We start from the raw sequence: 22,337 nt of genomic DNA on the forward strand, positions 1-22,337 counted from the left end.
ATTCGTCCCTCCATTCACGCCTGTCGCGACACCACTGGAGGCGGGCTGCACGATGTTGGGGCGTGAGCGGAAGACGGCCTAACGGTGTGCGGGACCGTAGCCCAGCTTCATGGAGACTGTTGCGAATGGTCCTCGCCGATACCCCAGGAGCAACAGTGTCCCTAATTTGCTGGGAAGTGGCGGTGCGGTCCCCTACGGCACTGCGTAGGATCCTACGGTCTTGGCGTGCATCCGTGCGTCGCTGCGGTCCGGTCCCAGGTCGACGGGCACGTGCACCTTCCGCCGACCACTGGCGACAACATCGATGTACTGTGGAGACCTCACGCCCCACGTGTTGAGCAATTCGGCGGTACGTCCACCCGGCCTCCCGCATGCCCACTATACGCCCTCGCTCAAAGTCCGTCAACTGCACATACGGTTCACGTCCACGCTGTCGCGGCATGCTACCAGTGTTAAAGACTGCGATGGAGCTCCGTATGCCACGGCAAACTGGCTGACACTGACGGCGGCGGTGCACAAATGCTGCGCAGCTAGCGCCATTCGACGGCCAACACCGTGGTTCCTGGTGTGTCCGCTGTGATCATTGCTTGTACAGCCCTCTCGCAGTGTCCGGAGCAAGTATGGTGGGTCTGACACACCGGTGTCAATGTGTTCTTTTTTCCATTTCCAGGAGTGTATTTACAAGTAGACTGGGAATTGTATCGTCGCAATTAGGAATAAACTCTAATAGACGAGGAAACTATTCTTAACGAAAAGCTCTACTAGTACAAATTTTAACACTGAATTGAAAAATATATTTCTGAAATTGTACGCGTGGGATACATCGCTGCATAAAACTAGAGTGTGGAGAGCGGTAAAATTGGAGCAAAAGAAATTGAAAGTAACTAATCATGAAACAGCAGCAGAAGAATGAGAGGTTCCAGAATCAGTGCGCAAAAACAAGTATATGAAAAACTTTTAGCAGAGGAAGGCACTCTATTATAGGTCATCTGTTAAAACACACATGAGTAGTTAAGGTGGGATATAAGCTGAAAGACAAACGAAGTTTTGAATTTGTAAAACAGATTATAGAGAATGTTCTCGTATATGAAGCAGATGTTCAGGAATGAAAGTATGACAACATATTAATAAGTGTGCGGGACAGCTACAACCCAGTCTAAAAATGATCGCTTTAAGAGGAAAAAAAGTGCAAGAATATTATGGCTGAGATTCTACTCTTCGTTTTGGTATGGAAAATGTGAAACAAACAATTATGTACAACAGAAAGCAGTTTACGTCAACAGACTGGATCATATGCAAATACAGGCTGTAACAAAAAGGTACCATACAAATTGCAGGACACATTACTCACACGTAGACGAAGAAATTATGTTGTACGAACATGGGCTGGAAACACTTTGTTTCGATGATACAACCCATTTCCTCTAAATCATTAATTGTGAGAAACACACAAGAACAGAACGTTAGAATCACGCGGAACATGCACTCTCGGTGGGGTCTTTTTACGTTGCGCACGGCCAGTGTTTTGTTTTATATGTCCCTGTTCCCATGCGATGCACGTCTTTGCTTGTTTAAATTAATATCAACTACTCAAGCGATCAGTTCGTTTGTTGCAAGCACACAGGTTACTACGTAGAATTAATCACAAATTTGGCTTGTGCAATGGCAGTGTACACAAGTACAGAGATGGCACATGCCCATTTTATGCATGGATTAGCTGACGGCAATGGCACTTGCGCTCAACGTTTGTTTAAAAATGTTTAAATGTGTGTGAAATCTTATGGGACTTAACTGCTAAGGTCATCAGTCCCTAAGTTTACACACTACTTAACCTAAATTATCCTAAGCACAAACACACACACCCATGCCCGAGGGAGGACTCGAACCTCCGCCGGGACCAGCCGCACAGTCCATGACTGCAACGGCTGAGACCACACGGCTAATCCCGCGCGGCGCTCAACGTTTGTACCAGGAGAGATTGCCAGGATGGAGGTGCCCGGCAGTAAAACGTTTGAAGCCATAGATCATCGTCTTAGGGAATATGGAGCATTTAAACCTGATACTTGCGAACCGGGGAGGTCTAGAAGGACGAGGACACCTCAACGAGAGGCGGCAATTTTCATGCACAAGGTTTGTAGCTGCAACGCCGAATGTTTACCAGTGACTGCCTGGCGAGCGGGTTGACGCATGTATCAACGCCCACGGAGGGCGTATTGAACATCTCCTGTGAGAAAGAGTAGCATATGGTGTGCTAGTGCATTCTGTTCGTGTGTGTTTCCCATCATTAATTAGTTGGAGAAAATGAGTTGTAACAAGGAAACAAGGTGTTTGCAGACCCGTGTTCATATAACAATTTCTTCGTCTACGTGTGAGGAATGTGTACTACAATTTGTACCGTACATTTTTGTTACACCCTATATATACAGTTCACATAATATTGCTGTTGTGCGATAGGAGCTTTATTCAATGGGAGGTTCATTATCAACAACGATGTCCCCAACGATTGTGTTCACATCAGTTAGACTCAGAGTTATTTTAGTTTTGTTTGACAGACGCCCATTTATGGCCGTGGCATTACAATTAATGTGGTTTATATGTGTTTAAAAATTCCATTCATCGATGGACATAAGGCTTTGTTGAACTGTACAGTCATCTGCAATATATAACTTGAAAAATAAATCAAGGAAATTAGCTGCACAAGATGTAAACAAATGAAACGCAAATCGTGATGTTTCATATTTTGTAGCATATGATCGTGAGCATTGTCTTAGTTGACGTGTTGTACATGTAAGTTTTCATTTCGGGAGAAGTCAGACATTCTTGGGAGAGTGGAAAAGATGTACACCAAAAGCGCGCAAAGCACTCACTGACACAACTGAAGTTCAGCGCAGGTGAAAAAAGTACACAGAAGTGGATGTCAGTGTTTAAACCCGTGCTCGTGCAGACCAGGACAGTAAAGCAGCGATTTATTAAAATGGAGCAAGACACGGTCTTCAGTTCAACTAGAAAATAAGCTTGGCGAACCTTTATTTGTGTACTACAGTCTGATACTGCAGGTAGTAGATGGAACAGTAGAATGTGATAAGAGTCTTGAAGTTTGTAGGAGTGTAACACAAACAGGGAGCAAAGCAGATTTGTGTCTTCTTGTCACTGACTCAACTCATTTCCTCAGCCATTATTGTGGTTGTCTTCTATGCCTGTCGCCAGGGAAATCTCAGTGAAAAGATTTAGTACGTGAAAGTGAGGACTTAAAATTAAAAAACGAATAAGGCGATGATGAGAGTGTTACGCAGTCCAAATTATAATGTTGGACATTATAGACATAAAGGGTTGTTGACGTAGACACGGAATAGGAATAGATAGGAAACAGTATCAAACAGTGCCGTTGTAAAAAGAAATTTTTTTCCATCTGATCAGTCCTGTTTATCAATGGAGGCGATACGGCAGTTTCTTACTTTATCTCCAAGCAGTAATGTTGTGGAGCGGTATCTTCAGTACGAGTGAACAGATGTCATACAGTTCGCAGCACTGGTGAAGGAGTATTTTCATTCCTTTCTATTTATTATTTCATTAATTAAATTTTGTTTCATGCTCTCTGCGCGAAAATTTATAGCAATTTCTTTGTATGAAATGAACACTTGAAGCATAATGGCTACTAAAAGGCTAGTAACTTTATTTCTAAAGAGAAACACCAAATGACATCTGACTTTAAACTGTCCGCACGTGTCTAGCTGTTCGAAACTCGTAAGTGAGTGAAATCGAACACAGTGAAAGATATAATGAAACGTGAGTTTGACTTACGGCAGTTGCGTTCGTCTTGTCCCCAGGGGCAGTCGACGATCCCATCACAGACATGGCTCTGCGACATGCATCGTTTCTCCCCACAGTGGATCAGGCCTGCGACAGTCAACAAGTCACACTCAGAAGGAGTTCCTACAGAAAAGAAAACATTCTAAACATACAATAACTGGGTAAAAAAGATGTAACGTTTCCAAAAGCTGAAATACGCATTAAACGACACTCAGATGAACATACACCAGAGTAACAGCAACATATACAGACCTAGTCTATCACTCGCAAGGGTGTGAGCACTACCTTTGCGCTCCTAGCTGGGGTTGTAGTTAGGCATACTAGCTAATTCAGTCTGAGTATTCAAAAATTTACCGGAATATTATATAACAATGGCCCGAATTTTTATGGACCTGATGGTCATCTGTTTGATCGAAACTCATAGCCAATAAAAGTTTTTATTGAAACGGTAGCTTATCCTAATAATGAAGTTGTCGTGCCCCAGATTCTCAACAATCAGGTAGAATATCAGCAAGCGAGAAGCGCTGATGGAGCAGCTGCAAACAAGGAAGCGACTGGAACATCCTGGAAGAGCTGAGCACTCAAGTAAGCAAACATAGCAAACTGTCATGGCAACAGCGGGAAAATGTAACTGCGCAAAGTGTTACGAGAAAGCTCCGATTCAATGCAAGAGTAACTATTCAGTTGCGGGTATAGCAGAAAAGAGCATCTGAAAGGCGAAGCTGTGACATCGTGACACGATGAAGAGCGCTGATGAGCTCAGGAAACTAGTGCACAAAAAATAACGTCATCGTCATAGCCCAGCAAGTACTTGTACCCTGACTCTCATAGCTTAGCTCTCAGTTGTTCTCAGTTATATATCAGTTTTGAAACAACTAGCACTGAAGTGAAACCTGTGATGCTCCCTTCGATGCCTTCCAAGATGACTGCAGTCTACAGTGCCATCGCTGACTAGATCTGATGAGCTCTGTTGCTGGGAGCTACCGCTGCCTCATCCTCACCATCGCTGATAGGAAACTTCGGCGCCTTTCAACACCGATGGTGTCTGCAGGCCTCACTCATGGACTTTGGGCAGCTGATCAACCACCATTGTACCAGGGAAGCGCAGTAATTGCTGCCCCCATGTGTGGGCTGATCCCAACGTCGCAGTCCAGTCTCTTTCGGAGAGGCCTTGTTACAATTCTTCCTGACTATGGCCGCCTTGTGCAGATCTGATACCAGCTTTTCCAGAGCACAGTTTTCGACTCAATGAGAGTGCCCTATGAATCCAGTGAGAAGAACTGCAGGCTACTGAGCAGTGCTGCCTATGTTTTTGGTGGCACTGAATAGGCTTCTGTCCCTAACATAGTGGTTGCTACGTAAGCTGCTCAACTGCCACACTAACAGAGGGGTGCATCTGCACCAGCACATACCCGCTGTCAAGCACCTGGCTGCCAGTCATCTGGAAAAGGCAACACGGTACTTGTTATTAATAAATGTATAAACTGACAGTAATACTTTGTTAATGCTTTTCAGCATTCGACAGATCCTTACTACCGCATTCTGCATGACACTAACCTGACGACTGTGGAGGCCAAGGCCATGGCTGTGTAATTGGTGTCCGCAAGTGTCTGTCAGCATTAGAGGCATGTATGGCTGGTGCCACACCCACATGGCTACAGCGTCAGGAAGTGATGTCGGCTGTCTGGCTCTTTCACGAGTTTAACTGCTGCAGCTAGCAATTCGCCACAAAGTCGTAAGGTCAGTGACTGGATTTTGTTGGCCATTTTGTGTTTTTTTTGTTTATAGCCATGTTGGGGGAGAGTGTTATTGTTAAACCATTGGAGCCTGCAGAACTGCGTCAGTTTTCCTTGAAATTGTATGGTAGTTTAGTTGTGGTGCCGATATTGTAATTCGTTTGGAACTAAGTTGCTGTTTATTCGGGCAGTGTTAGCTCTACACCAAATCCTGTTCGGCTATGATACAATGTAAGAATTAATGTAGTTCGTCTTTTGTTTGTGTATTTTGCGTACAGGTTTCCTTACTGTTTCTTGTGGAACGGTAGATGGAGGTGACACAAATGCCAGAAACACGTGTGGCGACCACACAATGTGGTGGAAGGCTTTCAGGAGCAGATAGGCACGTTGTTGAGAAGTTTAGCCGAACCGAAGACACGACAGTAGCAGCGTTGCAAGCCATTTGTGGGCAACCACAGTCTGATTCGCGAGAGACGAAAGTCTTGTTAAATAAACCTGTTCTCTCCATCGATCCAGCAGCAGCTAATCTCACAGCTCCTTTTTCAGAGCAGTTAATCATCGAGATGTGCCTGTTTTTGTCAGTGATGTGAAGGCTACAGCTGAACTGGGAAACTGGTCTGATGAAACTTCTTTAAATATGGCTACGTTATTGTTAGTGACAGACAGATGTGCATTATGTACCATAATACAGTGGGTAAGGCACAATTGAGCTAACAGACTAAACCAATACTATTGTAAACAAAACGGGCGTTTTAGGGAGAAATTCAGTGGGTTGTGGCAAAAACAAAGTGAATCGGTGGAGTCCTTCTCGGTCAGGATTAGATAAATTAACGCACAAACTTGTGAACTGATGCAGAATACAGAGACTGACATGCACTCTGGCTGGCTCTGAGCACTATGGGACTCGACATCTGAGGTCATCAGTGCCCTAGAACTTAGAACTACTTAAACCTAACTAACCTAAGGACATCACACACATCCATGCCCAAGGCAGGATTCGAACCTGCGACTGTAGCGGTCGCGCGGTTCCAGACTAAGCGCCTAGAACCGCTCGGCCACTCCGGCCGGCGACATGCACTCTGCGTGAGTTGGAGAGTAGGGCTTTGGAAGCATTTGTGAGGAGAATTTCTGCTGACATGTCAAGAAAACGCTTGATGGAGAATCCAAATGAATTGTCCGCTGCTATTAGGATTTCCACACAGGTGGAAGGAATCGACATTATTGCTCGGAGGCACAGTGCTGTGGCGTTTTATCCTTCAAGATAGAGTGTTATGGGTGTGGGCATACGAGTGACACCAGAAAGCAGTGCCATCAACCCGAATGTTGTGAGTGTGGAGATGTAGGGAAGAAGTTGCGTGCCTGCTGGAGCAAAATGTGGGTTAGCACCGTCCATAGAAGCGTCCTTTAAATGGCAACGGGGATGCTTCATCCATCACACGACATTCCCTATAGAAGAAAGGACTGCTAAAATAAATGCAGAGATGGATGCAGCTTGCTAGACACAGTGAACGGTAGGAAACATAAATTTTTGGTGGACACAGGTGTTCACGTGTCGGTCGGCAGTCAGAATCAGGATCTCTTAGGTGGAAAGAGACTGACGTCTCCACGATATAGGTGACGTGGGGTAGGTGACACTGACGTGGCGTCAATGGGGGTAACACTCCTCAGGTTTAGCGTAGGAACTGTGAGTTTTCGGAAGCATATGGAAGAGTTGCCACATGTTTTTGAGGGTTACTGCAATATCCTAGGACTCGACTTCTTTGATAAACATCACGCAAAAATTAACGTCTTGGAGTACAAAATTGAGCTCGGTGGGACATTGTCTCCTCTAGGGGCAACAACTGCAATCTGACAATGTCAGAAGGTTCACTTGTCATGAAGATGGCACCAAATACACTGTGCACACACGCACTAAAGATGAATGCACCTGGTAGCATACCACAAAGTACAGGGAAGTTGATCTGGTTTAATGTAGGTATGGACTTTTCAAAGGAAATATTGTGCGTTAAAGAGCTACAGGAAGGCAATGATGAGTTGATTAAGTCAGTGAAGTGGAAGGAGATTTTTATGGATCTGGTAGGTCTTGATTATTGTAAAAGGATTTATTGACTGCTACTGTAAATGTCTCAGAGGAAGATGAAATAGAGAGGGCCTTTTCCTCAGACAAGCCATTGATGCATCTGTATTACATACGAAAGTAAAGCACTTACACAAAAACGATAGAAAAGCAGTAGAAGCCTTGTTATTGCAGTTTATAGTTTTATTTAATCCTAGAGGTCGTTTACCAGCGATTGCAGTTGCGCAGTGCGTTTACCAACAGGGAACAATGCTCCAGTACTCAGGAAATAATACGGAGCCCCGACGTGTGCAACCACTGATGGAAGGATTTGTTGGTCAACAACTGACTGATTCCAGAATGAGATTTTCACTCTGCAGCGGAGTGTGCGCTGATACGAAACTTCCTGGCAGATTAAAACTGTCCCGAACCGAGAGTCGAACTCGGTACCTTTGCCTTTAAACTGGCTGACTGTCTGTATCGGCAGTTCGGAACTCCTTGCTACTAAAGACAGCTAAACAACTGCCACCATTTTTAAACCTTTGTTACTATTATAGAAAATTTGGAAAAAAATTTGCTGAGATTGACGAGGCTCTGAACCGGTTCTTGAAGAAAGTAACAGAATTCGAATGGTCTACTCACTGTCAAACAATGATTGGTACCTTGAAACGGGCTCTGACAGCATTGGCATTTACCAACTTCAAAAAGGAATTAATTTTTTTCCTGTAAAGCGAGCAACGTGACGATGGGATGCTTTCTCAGCTCGTATATCATAGCAAAGAACATCCAGTAACATATACATCCAGACAACTGAACAAAGCAGAATGAAATTGTTTCACTACAGAGAAGAAAATGTTTCCAATTATCTACGTCATTTCTTACTTCTATTGCTATTTGTATTGCCTAAAGTTTAAAGTGGTGATGGATCACGCTTCGTTAAAGTGATTCTTAATATTGAAGGACTCTTAGGTAGATTAACAAGATAGACGCCAAGGCTAAGCGAGTTCGATTTCGAGGTGGTGCACAAACCAGGGAAAAACCATACTAATGGCGATAGATTAAGCAGGAAACTTGCAATTCTGCAAGCAATGGCCAAGAACATTGCTGACTGGCAAAGAGCCAAAGACGCTGACCGACAGACATTCAGGTCACAACAGCCACAGGCTGCGATGCCTGGTTGTTTGCTGTGCAGAATGACAAAATGTATTGGTTCCTGCAGTATTCTAGGACGAAGTTTTGAAACGAGCACATGACCATACACTGGCAGGTTGCGGTGGTCATAGAGCAACTGACTGATGGGTGGCAGAAAAACTTTGGTGGAAGACTAGGAAGCAGGATGCCAAGCAAAAAGTTATTGGCCATAAAAGACAATTTCTTAGGGTTTATAATGGTGATTGCAGTTTTTGAGCAGCAGGCAAGTACAGTAGCGCAAGCAGTGGTAAATTAATGGTTGGTCACATATGACATTTTCGATACTTTAATCATAGATCAGCGTACTAATTTTATGTCTAGTCTGATGAAACAGTGAGCCAATTGCTTCTCACTTGCAAACTTAGAAGTCAATGGGAGAATGGAAAAAGTTCATGACAAAATTTTTAAGATTTTAAGCTGTTATGTAAACAGTAATGAAAACAACAGGTATACTCGTATGTATCTTCGTACATAATTGCCATGTGCAACTTCAAAATGCACACAGCTACTGGCCTTTCGCCGTATGAGGTAATATATGGCAGGAAGGTGGCTCCGTGATTCGAAGTGGTAAAACCGAAGCTTGGAACCCACAGTGAATCAATAAAGAAATTTGTGAAAAGATTGTGAGACGTATGGCAAAAAGTGAAGCACGCAAACATGTCATCTGTGAGGAATGGATGGGCAATATGTGGGGAAGTTAGCACAATACGGGTTTGGTCAATGGGTTTTGATAACAAATCCATACACATCTAAGAGTAAAACGAAAAAGTTCCTAATCTGATACCATGGACCGCACGAAGTGTTGGAAATGACATCACCTGTCAATGTAAAGATACAGATGGCGACAAAAACTTCACGTGAGGTGTGTTAAGCGATTTAAAGGAGCTTTGCCACAAGTGCTTTGCCACAAGTACCGCCATCATCTGCAGTATGGAACGCTAAATCTAGAAAGGTAAAGAGCTGATCAACCGATATGATCAAAGAGAATTTACGATATATGGTGCACTGAGACCGCATTGATAACTAGGCTTATGGCCGAACTTTTAGATTATTTATGATGTTGTACACCGATTGTCTTTCATTAATTTATTAAGGGGTGGTACAAGCTTATTTTTGTACTATGTATCGTATGTTTTAGGGATTTGTTTTCTTTGTTGATGAATTATGTCAGGAGGTAGAACGAGAGCTCTTTTTTGGCCTTTTGTCTTTTATTCCTTGTAGTCTCGCCTTTCGAAGGAGAAAGGGAGAGTGATAAAAGTTCCTTTCTCTCAGGTGGTGCACTAACATGGGCGTTTCGGATAAATGTTATAACCCTGCTGATCCTACAACTAGCCAGAAGGGAAGTGGCAACTGCTTTGCAGACCCAGTTCCTCGAGTGTGGGGTATTTTTCTCCAGACAAGAGGAAAAGTAAACATTTTATTCACCTACCACCAGTGGACACACAGACTGACCCTCAATGAATGGGAAGTGAGGAATGAGGTGCATAGATTGCAGGATGCAGTTTTGGAGGTCCATACGGAGGTGCAGAAAGAAGGAGTCTTGACGAAAGTGCAAGTGGAATACTACAGGTTATAACTCTTATACAAAAAAATGGAGGGACAGCTTAAGTAACTGATGGATCTCCGATTCGTAACAAGAAGAGGTGGAAAACTGTTGAGAATAGTATCTGACAGGGCTGACAGTGAGGATATCCAGACCTTTGACAACACGGTAGGACAGAGACAAGCAGTAGCGGATAGTTCTAGAACTACAGTAGAATGATGTACCATTCAGTTGTCCAACTTAGTGCACATGTGCTGAACAACACCCATATTTACGGGAATTAACCACCGAGTTACAGCAATATGCGCGAAACACTGTGCGAGCCATAAGCAACGACTTATAATGTGACTAGATAATTGCGAGCATTGACGGATAGTCTGAACGACGCGACGATGGGAGTGACTACGGTACAAGTAGCAGTATATCATGCCGTTCATGCCGTTCATGGGTAACTAAGTTCTGCGTTGTTCCCACCACAGCAATTCGTAGAGGGATTTCTCAGAGCACAGAAAGAGTTCGCAACATAGTTTCAGTACAAAGTGGAAAAACCCAGCGAAGCTTAGCAGTGTTCTAGCATACCAAACGCTGAAATGAGTATTGATGAGCAAGGTTACGCGAGTTATTTCAATTCTTAGTAAAAGGCTTGAATATCAGTGTTTTGCGGTACTCCCCTACACGGTGAAGTGAAAAACTGCACGATCAGCCCAAGCAGAGCGAGGTCCAACTTGTTCTAGTGAAAAGGAAAAGTAACTGAATGTCACTTCTCAGGAACATATTGTTCCAAACGATATGAAATAGTAATCATAAATTGTTACGAAAATTGGAAACGGAAGGGCATGACCAGAATGTAATTGTGGGACAGAGGAATATTAATAAACGGTACGACTTGTGACGAAGCAGGCACGACGTTCCGTCTTCCAGCTACGATCACCGGTATGATTAAACTCAGTGGACACAGGCCTTAGTGTATTGGTCGGAGAGGCCACTGGAGATGCTACCAACCATAAACATAAGCTTCCTGAACAATACCCTAGAACCTTATATCCTATACTCGCTGGATGAACTTGTAGCGATACAAAAAAGAAGGAATAACAGCAAAGCAAATGTTCCATTCATATTAAGATGACCAGAAGGAAACTTGACGAAACGTTGCACCAGAATGACTCAGATGATAAGACTACATCATCAAGTAGTCATCATATTTTACATGGCTACGACCACAACGTAATGGAGTTGATCAGTTTGTTGTGTATCAATGTGCAATGTCCAACGTGTCTACAAGGAATGGTGTAGCAGTCGCAGCCATGTACGAGGGTCACTCGAAAAGAAAGCACATTATTTTTGTAAAAATACAGTTTTCATTCTGCATATGTGAAAGTTTTACAGTGTGTAGGTACATCCTTCTAGCTTGTTTTCAAACTTAGTTCAACCTGTTACCGTGAGTGGCGTCGTCACAGCATGTCTTCAAGATGGCTGCTACACTTGACGTTCGTCAAAAGCAACGTGCTGTCATAGAATTCCTGTGCTGTGAAAACGAGACAGTGGGGAACATCCACAAGAGGTTGAAAAAGGTGTATGGAGATGCTGCTGTCGATCGCAGTACAGTTAGTCGGTAGGCAAGCAGGTTACGTGATGAAAGCGGGCACGGCAATATTGAGGATTGTCCTCGCAGATGCAGGCCTCGTACTGCATACACTCCAGACAATGTGCAGAGAGTTAACGAATTGGTGACTGCTGACAGACGCATATGTGACTGAAGAAACTTCAAGCTCGACTGAGTCGTGTTCGACTAAATCAGCAAAAGCAGGATGTTTTGCTGTTGCACGACAATACACGGCCACATGTCAGTCAAAAAACCATGGAAGTGATCACAAAACTCGGATGGACAACACTGAAACACCCGCCTTACAGTCCTTATCTGGCTCCATGTGACTATCATCTCTTTGGGAAACTTAAAGACTCTCTTCGTGGAACAAGGTTTGAAGATGATGACTCCCTTGTGCACGCTGCCAAACAGTGGCTCCAACAGGTTGGTTCAGAATTTTACCGTGCGGGTATACAGGCGCTGGTTCCAAGAATGTAGAATAAAAGATGGATTTAAAAAAAAAGATAGTGTGCATTTCTTTTGGAGTGGCCCACGTTATACGGCATAAGGACAGTGATCGAAAGATGATCCTAACCCTCCGGGACAAGAGACGAGGGTCGAACCTTGTCGATGACAATTTTTTTCAAACCTGACAGGAATTGTTGCTGTCAGTGAACGCATATCCATCTCAACCAATTTGCGAACGAATATTGCGAAGGGAACTGCAAGGAATAGAAATTTGGATTCACGCGCCTTCCAGACGGCCATTGGTCACAGCGACGCACAAAGCTGCTTGTCTTCGAGTACCATACATCACAGAAACTATAACATGTAATGTTGTCTGACGAGTCACGACTGAGCATCTTTTCAAATCGTGCGAGGTGTCGAGTGCATCCGACGGCCCAAAAAGGGTTTAACTCGCAGTGTGTGGAGAGTGTTGTTCGAGCGGAGGTGGATCTATTATGTTTTGGGGTTGTGTTTCATGAAAGGATTTGGCCCATTCATTCAGGTTCCTGTGAACATGAATCAGAATGTTTATTTCAGTATTCTCGGTGAAGAAGGTTTTCTCTTTCTACTACATCCCCATGATGAGTCTGCTGTGAATATTCCTGTCTTCCAAGATGACAACAACAGTGTTCGCAGGGTTGCAGTCAGGCACCTTGCCGCACCTCAACTGTCTCGCTAAATCACTCGATCTTAATCCCACATAAAATATGTGGGACTATTTGGAACGCCTTTTGAAACGTAGCAGTCAACATCCTTGTGATCTATTAGCTCCAGCTGTATATGGCAGACATGAGTATTAGCTTGGTGCATAAGTTTGTAGCGTTTTTGTTTCGTATTTTGATGTGAGTTTATTTATCGATTGTCATTTTTATTTGTAATTCACTGTTACTGTCTGAGTTTATGTATTGTCATTTTGTCATTTGGAGACAGTGAGTGAAGGTGTGGACGCTAGATAATGGAATGCCGAGTGGCGAAATCTGAACATTTCCGGCACATTGTTCCGTTTCGGCTCAATAGGGGATGAAAGCAGCGGAGGCAGCCAGAAACATTTTCGCCATGTTTGTGGATAATACTACTGGACAGATCATGGCAAGAAAATGGTTACTTTCATTTTAAGGAGGATCGTTTGATGTTAGTGACGCTCAGCGTTAAGGAAGACCTTCGGGGTTTGATGGAGATAGTTCAAAGGCATTAATCCACAATGATCCACGTCAGTTTACTCAAGAACTGAGAAAGGTGATAAACTGTGATCATTCCACCATCGCGTGACATTTGTATGAAAAGGGGAAGGTTGAAAAATCTAGTGTTCGTGTACCGCATGCTCTAAGCCAAAATCACAAAAATCATCGGGTTGCCATATGCGCATCTCTGTTTGCCCGTCATCAATCGGTTCGTGAACAACGCCGACCATCCCTATCCTGTATCATTACGGGTGACGAGAAATGGTGTCTGTATGCTAACGTAGGGAAACGAAAGGAATGGTTGAGCACAAACAAAGGAGCAACTCCCCTACAAATACTTGCGCGCATGCACAAAAGATAATGTTGTGCATCTGGTGCAACAGCGACGGTGTGGTGTAATGCGAATTGCTGCCCCGAGGTGTAACAATCACTGCTGACTTTTGTTGTCAACAACTGAGACGTCTTGCAGACTCAGTCCAAGAACAACGACCAGGAAGACTGCGTGATGTGATGGTACTCCACGATAACGCCAGTCCGCAGTTTGATAGACTGACAAAAAAAAAAAAAAAAAAAAAAAAAAAAAAAAAAAAAAAAAAAAAAATACTGGAGCTGTGATGAGAAGGCATTTTTCACACACCTTATTCCCTTGACCTTGCGCCCACAGATTTTGACCGTTTCTGCTCTCTATCAATCAACCTTCAAGGAACTCCCTTTTGCGCATGAAAATGCGCTTCGAACATGACTCAAACATTTCTTCGCCTCAAAACCGTGTGATTTCTAGAGTCACGGAATCGAAATGTTAGTCTATTATTGGCACCCTGTTATAAATAATGAAGGATAATATGTTATTGATGACTAATGTCTCTGTTACATGTGCCTGCTGTATTTACTAAACGCATAAAAAAACGCTACTATATTGTGCACCAACCCAACAACAATAGCTCGCCAAACCCAGGTGAATTTCAAAGCTGGAGTTGGTATTACACGGTGTTACAGTGATGTCTCCTGGGGTAACATTTTTAGTCCGGTATGCTTACTATCATCCTGTCACTTCAACAAAAACTCTATGACTCCTGCAACTTTCTCTTGCTACACAGTGTAGAACATTTTCTGTGATGGCAACTTGATAACCTGTTTGCTCACCCTGCTTGGAGCAGGGTTTGTTGTTGGCACGGCACTGTGACACATGGGCACTCACCTTGCTTGGAGCACGTCTCGCAGTGCAGTTCGTCGGTGCGGTCCTGGCAGTCGACGTGGCCGTCACAGCGCCAGTCCTTGGGGATGCAACGTTTCACGTCGCACTGGAATCCCGCTGTGCACACTGCAAACAGAACGATACTCACTGCTGTCTTTCTCACTGTGACTTAGAGGTAACAAGTTCGTGTTTTAGTTTCACATCGCACTTTTTGATATCTACTTTAACCGAGAGATAACTACCGTCATATACCCATTTATAATCATCGTAAGAGAAGAAAAAGGCGCCAGAGGATGTGGGGCCGTAATTACCAGAATAATTTTTCCCCTGTGCACAAAGCAAATGTCCCTCAAACATGTACTTACCTCAGAGCATACAGTTTGTCGGGAAGCTGCAGTAACAATGCATTCAGGATATCTGAACTCTGCACCATGTAGTCAACAATGTGCGTATAGTTACTTCAGTATCACAACAGAGACGGTATGGGCGGAATCATGTCCTTAGAAAATGGATCATGAAATATCGATTGAGCTGACCCAGTTTACAAACGATTTAAGTTCCCTTTTTGTTGCATGAAGAACCAGACTGCTTCTTCATGATCGAACATAGTAGAACTGCATTAATTTGGTAGTGGTAGACTGTGATGTGGGCAAAAAAAATCCACAGAACGAAAGGAGCTGCAGCTCTTCGAAGGAAGGAGGCTAGGAAGGAAGACTGAGATTTAACGCTCGTCGACAACGAGGTCATTAGAGATGGGGCACAAGCTCGGGTTAGGGAAGGATGGGTAAGAGAATCAGCTGTGCCCTTTCAAAGAAGCCGTCATACGGTTTCCTGCAAGTGATGTGAGGAAATCATGGGAAACCTACAGCTGGACGGCCGGATGTGGATATAAACCATCATCCTCCAGAGTGCGAGTCCAATGCGCTAACCATTGCACCATCTCCACTACAACAGACGAGTACAAGTCCTGGGTACATCAGAAACATCCGTGGCTTATCAGAGGCGCTCTCCGCCGACGCTACGCCTTTAAGGTTACTAATGCTCGTGCACTTTGCAGCAGTCTGGTGGATGATTGCCCATCGGCAACATTTGGAGCGGCCAGAAAGGTTTTTACACAGAAATCAGTGACGTGTATAAAAAGAATTGTGGAGACCGAATACATCATGAGCCTAATCAATCACAATGTCTGTTTCTGCGCTGAACTTTATTGTGAACGAGGAGACGATTGGATTTTCATGTTTCGTATTTATCGACATCGTTAGAGATGGAGTGCAGGCTTAGTTGGGGGACGAATTCGCTCGTAGCACTATTAAAGAGATGTTATGCGCATTTGTCTGAAGGGAATGAAGGAACCAAACACGAAAATCACTCTCGAACACTGGATGAGAATTTGACCATGCTTTTCTGGAATTTGATATCACTGTCTTAAGCGTGAGCAGTAGCATCATTTCGTGTTAGGACTACCCCGTGGACAGCTTGCCATATCGCTCACTCTTTCTTTACTTTGCCTTTATCCTGAACTTACACGGGGTCGACATACCTATTAACGTATTTAGCATTGTTAATGCTGGAGGATGGCCGGATGCCCTTTCTGTCGCCATCCATTTACCGCCGGGATGAAATTTGTGTACGCGGATATCTGTGTCTAGTGCTATCCACGTGAGAGTGTGCGAGCTTTTTCTAAATGTTTGCCAATCGTATTGCTGAAGCGGGACGTAGGTACCAACCCAGTATTCACCTAGACAGATGTGGAAAACCGCCTAAAACCCAATCCAGGTTGTCCGGCACACCGGCCCTCGTCGTTAACCCTCTGGGAGGATTCTATCCGGGGCCGGCATACCTGTCCGAATCCCAGAAGGGACTTACTATCACGTGCGGCTATCAAAGCAGGTGCTGTCATGTCGTTTATTGATAAATACTATTTATTTTTTTGAGGTCTTGGCACAAAAACTGATTGTTAATTTCATGTGTATTACTCGTACGTACGTTAGATAATTTTTATATACTACTTGAAATGCCTTGCACAATTTTGACATTTTGTTAATGAAATATGTCCTGTGAGGTACCGCTTCATGAGCACAGTATTCTTTTAATTGTTGAATGATTTGATACTACAGTTCAAGAAACGAAACGTAAATTAAAATGACAAGGTATTGGGAAAGTAAAAACGTCATTGATGCTAAGATATTAGAAACATTATATTCATTTTAAGTATCAGACTGATGTGATTGCTAAGAAAAGTGCTTGCCCTCAATTTGGTATCCGTCGATAGGTATGTCTGTGGTGACCATCAAAGGGAAGAATGAAATGCTTTAACAAAGACACTGAACGGGACTGGAAAAAAATAAAAAACAGCGAGACGAATCGATACCCCCCTTATAGAAGAGGCTTGTCGGGATTATCGGCAGAAACAGTAGTGAAATGTAATGCGAAGAAGCTCTTCAACGGAAAATTAAAACTTGTCAATCGTGCGTATTCAGGAAATTTAATTAAAAATCGCAGACGGCCGAGAAGATCGATTATCGCGTAGTTTTGCCTGTATCTCTGCTCCGACCGCCCCGCCAGCGCCGACGCGCGACTTGGTCCGCTGTAATGGAATAAACTCCGAATAACTTTGCCTAACTCGCGCCACGCCACATGAAAGAGAGTTATACTTGCGGCCGACGTCCCGTCTTTGTTGCGACGCCAGCGGTATCTGTGATTAAAGGGGCACGTCTCCACTGCCTGTCAGGCAGAGCGCGTAAACCTCGCTAATGATGGATACTGGACTGCGGAAACCTAGCATCTGAGTGGCGGCTTTCGTAAAAGTTTTTATACAGATTTGACTTCTTCGTATTGAAATTATTAACGTTTTTATTTTACTGCTTATTTACTTAAAAACTGCTCAGTGTGCTGATAGTCTGAAGGTCTTCTCTTACAACGGGACAGAGTTTACGCAAAGCGATCTCTTTATCGTAAATTTTCTTAAATAATAATAACCAATTTTACATTTTAAATGAAAGTAAAAAGTGGTAACAGAAGTGAAGAAAGTTAGTATGTCAATGTACTACCCGTTGCATTTCTCACTCAACTAGCATCTGGGAGGGGCCATGCCGGTTGCTTACATGAAAGAATAATGATGTCACAATCCAAAATGACTCATCCTCCTTATCAAATACTTGACCAACACATGACAAGTAATACCTTCTCTTCCCCCCTCAGTCTCCCCTACTTTACACCCCTTTCCAGGTCTGTAGCTTTCACTTTAGTATGTCAACCCCATAGTGCTTGTAAGTTAGTAGCCCCTCATCTTGTTCGCAGTTGATGGCACCTGAAGACGATGCTTTATGTTTCGAAACCGGCCGTGGAAAAAATTACGAAAATTACTGGCAACTGAAGCGGATTTTTATTATGTAAATACGTTCCTCTGTTGCGAATGTTCCCTTAATCAAATATTTTAATACGGAAGCACCCTACACCTACATTTACATCTACTTGGATACTCTGCCTGGCATCGAACCACCTTCACAATAATTCTCTATTATTCAAATCTCAAATAGCACGTGGAAGAAACGAAAACCTATATCTTTCCTTGCGAGCTCTGATTTTCGTTACTTTATTATAATGATTGTTTCTCCCTACGTGGGTCGGCGTCAACAAAACATTTTCGAATTCGGAGAAGAAAGCTGGTGATTGATATTTCCTGAGATGATTCCGCCGCAACGAGAAACCTCTTTGTTTTGATGTCCACCCCAAATCACGTATCATGGCCGTGACACTCTCTCCTCTATTTCACGATGATACAAAAATATGTTGCTTTTCTCTGAACTTTCTCGATGTACTCCGTTGATCCTATCTGGTAAGGATCCCAGACTGCGCAGCAGTACCCCATAAGTGGACGGAAAAAGATAGTGTAGGCAGTCTCTTTAGTAGATCTGTTACATGTTCTAAGTGTTCTGCCAGTAAAACGCAGTCTTCGGTTTTCCTTCCCCACAATATTTTCTATGGGGTCTTTCCAATTTAAGCTATCCGTAATTGTAATTCCTAGGTATTTAGTTGATTTTACGGCCTTTAGATTTGACTAATTTACCGTGTGGCGAAAGTTTAACGGAATTCTTTTACCTCTCTTGTCGATGACCTCACACTTTTCATTATTTATGGTCAACTGCCCATTTTAGCACCATTGAAATATATTTTCTAAATCGTTTTGCAATTTGTTTTAATTTTCTGATGACTTTACTAGACGACAAATGACAGCATCATTTGCAAGCAACCTAAGACTGCTGCTCAGATTGTCTCCTAAATCGTTTATATAGATAAGGAACAGCAGAGGGCATATAGCACTACCTTGGGGAACGCCAGAAATCACTTCTGTTTTACTCGGTGGCGGACTAAAATCGTGTACTGAAATAGGACTCTATTACTATAGGTGTCTTATACGGGAATTATTCTTGCAGTTGAGTCATCTAAGGACGTTGAATAAGAGAGTGTCGTCCTAAACCCGTCATTCGCTCTTTCTTGGAAACTCCATACGGAGCGAGGTGACACAGTGATTAAGATGCTGGTCTGCATTCAGAAGGAAAGAGGTTCAAATCCTCTTCCGGCTACCGCGGTATAGGTTTCTTGTGGTTCTTTGGAGGCGTTTCAGGCAAAAACCGGTCAATTTCCACTTCCAATTCCAAACGAAGCCCCAGAACTCGAGGAAGGCACTGCATAAGTTTTTGTACCTGCGCTGCAGAAGTGACAGAAGAGATTCTTTGGAATTATCGTTCAAAGTGTAACACAATCAACGGCGGCCCCCATCTCCGAGAACTCAGTTCGCTATATAGACACGGATGACGGGACGATGATTGTGTAAATACCACTCTCCGTTCAGCTATTAATAATAGCAAAAATTTTAAACAAAGTATTACAGCTTGTATTACAAGCCGGGAGAAAATACACGATACAGTTTGAGTTACTGATAGCGTTCTCGTAGTACGAAATGGATACTGACTTACAAGGAACTCTTTGAGTGCAAGTTCGCAAACGTCAATGATGTTTATGGCATTCGACGTCCCACATATTGTCTACGAGGCGACCACAATGTTGGCTTCTAATGGAAGCAATGGGTGGGACTGAAGGTATCCAGTGGTGAGCACAGCATGTGCCTACGGAGTGTAGTTGAAATATTTAGTTGACGAGTGATCACAACAGTGCTTTAGTGCTCGTAATGTTGTTTGGAGTGTTTCTGTGTTGTCGTCTTGCCGTTTTTACCACCTCAGTTCTTGCTTGCTTGCCTAGTGTTGTGTCCTGGTCGGTCGTATTGTCTGTTGTTCCATACTTGTTCGTCTGTCCTGTCTGTTCGTTGTTAGGGCTACCTCCAGTGGCTCCATGCCTGGCGACTTCGTATCTCCATTCTCTGCCGTGCACCGCTTGCTAGTCGCTCGCTGCTATAACACTCTTGAAAGGGTTTCGAGTTCTGTTGGTATGGCTAAGGCAATTCACATTAGTTTTCGAGACGACGACGTGAGTCGCACTCAGGTGAAACCTGAATTCATCCTTTGATGTGCTATAACAGACATGCCTGGTTGTGGTTTTCAGCCAGTATACCACGTTGTTCGAGGCAAGTAATAGTCTGGTCCCCACCTCGCTATGGGAGGCAATACAAAGACTTTCCAAATACGAAGTTCCACAAAGCCAAAAAATTTTTCTCATTTTCTCTTACATAATCTTTCAGCCATCTTAAATAACAATGCATCAAAAGAAATGCAGTCTGCTCCCAGATAAAAGAACCGTAATCCGTAATTTATTTTACCGTTGTAGGGCTAAAACAGTTACGAGTGACAAGAGGAAGAAGAAGAAAGGGAGTTTGTATTCTTTAGTAAATAATCTTGATCCATAACAGAGGTGGTGGTGTTATACGCGCCTTTATTAAGCTACGACATGTTTCACTCCATACGAACATCCTCAGGTGACCAGCACTTCAACAAGACAAAAAAATCGGGCTAAAAGCTACTAAAACATGTACACAATGCAGTCATTGTCAAAGTGAAAATAATACAAAAATACAAAGTGACAGAAATGTGGTGGTGCCATATTTAAAATACTTAATCAGCCAATAAGATTCTGAAAGGTGTATGTTGGAATGCGATTAGTACAATGTTTCACTTTGGTGGCTTTGCCTGGTGTAGGCACAGCCAGCAATACGTATTGGGTGCAGGGCAACGTGCAGCACTACACTGGGTTGGTCAGGCTTGGCTACTCAGCAAAAGAAGTAAACATGTAAACATCGCGCTTGTCATCCATCAAGAGCAACATATCGACTGTAAGGCGTCATAATTGTTTCAGACGGAAGTGATGACCGAGTGCCAGAGCGTAAACTAAGAATACATATACGTACAAGCTGAGCTTAAAAACAGAATATAAAATTGCATAACACACTAAATGCGTAAAATAAAGTTTTACATGAACGAATTACAGAGCTGAGAGTCAACTGTAAAAGACCTCCACAGTTGGTTTAACATTTTGCAAAAACTGCTTACAAATGAATGTAAAACAAATTGATTACGTACAATATAAGAGAAAAAGAGAATTCCGCTTTCACATTGTCAAGAAAAAACGATCTCCCAAAAAAGTCAGCGAAAAGAGCGTCAGTTAAGGCTTCCAAGATACTGGAATACTACTAGGGGTGTCACTCTCTACGATTCCTCAGAGTTCTCATCGCTGTGCATGCTGCATCCTGCACTGTATTGATAAGTGCATCTGAAGCCACGTACAGGTCCAGTGCTGGAGATCATAGTGTGGAGGCCATAATCTACAACGTTCATACACCTCTGTGTATGTTAAGGCGCAGTTATAAAATAAGAAGCAGAGCGAGCGATAAAAGATAAGTAAGAAGAAATAACCTGGGTGTTCATTTGGAGGACATGTGAGATGTAGTACTAGAGTCAAAGTTTGACAGAGCTTTGGAACATTCGCAGTCAAACAAGGCAGAAGGAATATATAACGTTCTCTCGGAATTTGTAAAATCAGGCAGAAGGAATAGATAAAATATTTGGGAAAGCGACAATCTAACGATTAGGGAAAGACGGTTGGTGTACAGTACGAACTAGAACGAAGAGATAACATCAAGAATGGAAAAGAAAGAACCGAACGGATTAAAAAGAGCTCAAGACAATGATGCAGTCTGCCACCTCTACTGTTCAACGTCTAAATCAAAGAAGCACCGAAGGAAATAAGAGGAAGTTTCACAATTGGCATTAAAATTGAGGGTGAAATGATACCAATGATAAGATTTACTAATGACATTGTTACCTTCTGTAAAAGTGGAGAAGAGTTATAGGATCTGCTGATCAGAACGAACACTGGCATTTGCACGCAATACAGATTAAAGCGTACCAAAGACAGAAGAAATTGCTGAGGAGCAGTAGAAATGGGATTGGAGGAAATCACCATTTCACCATAGCAGTGAGTTGGGATGAGGTATTTCACTATCCTACCATGAACAGAACATAAAAGACTAACAGCAGGTTGACAAAGAGCCATTAGTACGTAAGTCCTGTTTACGCAAAA

General features: G+C 43.1%; 1 protein-coding gene across 1 annotated transcript in view; it reads right to left on the reverse strand.

The window, feature by feature from the left end:
- Positions 1-22,337, reverse strand: part of LOC126094660 (atrial natriuretic peptide-converting enzyme-like) — a 334,285-nt gene that overhangs the window by 64,070 nt on the left and 247,878 nt on the right. The window contains exons 8-9 of the mRNA XM_049909208.1: positions 14,808-14,930; positions 3,802-3,897 (exon numbers count right to left, since the gene is read on the reverse strand). Coding sequence (XP_049765165.1) covers positions 3,802-3,897; positions 14,808-14,930 — 219 coding nt within the window. The remainder of the gene's footprint in view (positions 1-3,801; positions 3,898-14,807; positions 14,931-22,337) is intronic.

Source organism: Schistocerca cancellata, chromosome 1, assembly GCF_023864275.1.
Source record: "Schistocerca cancellata isolate TAMUIC-IGC-003103 chromosome 1, iqSchCanc2.1, whole genome shotgun sequence".
In the NCBI taxonomy this organism is placed as follows: Eukaryota; Metazoa; Arthropoda; class Insecta; order Orthoptera; family Acrididae; genus Schistocerca; species Schistocerca cancellata.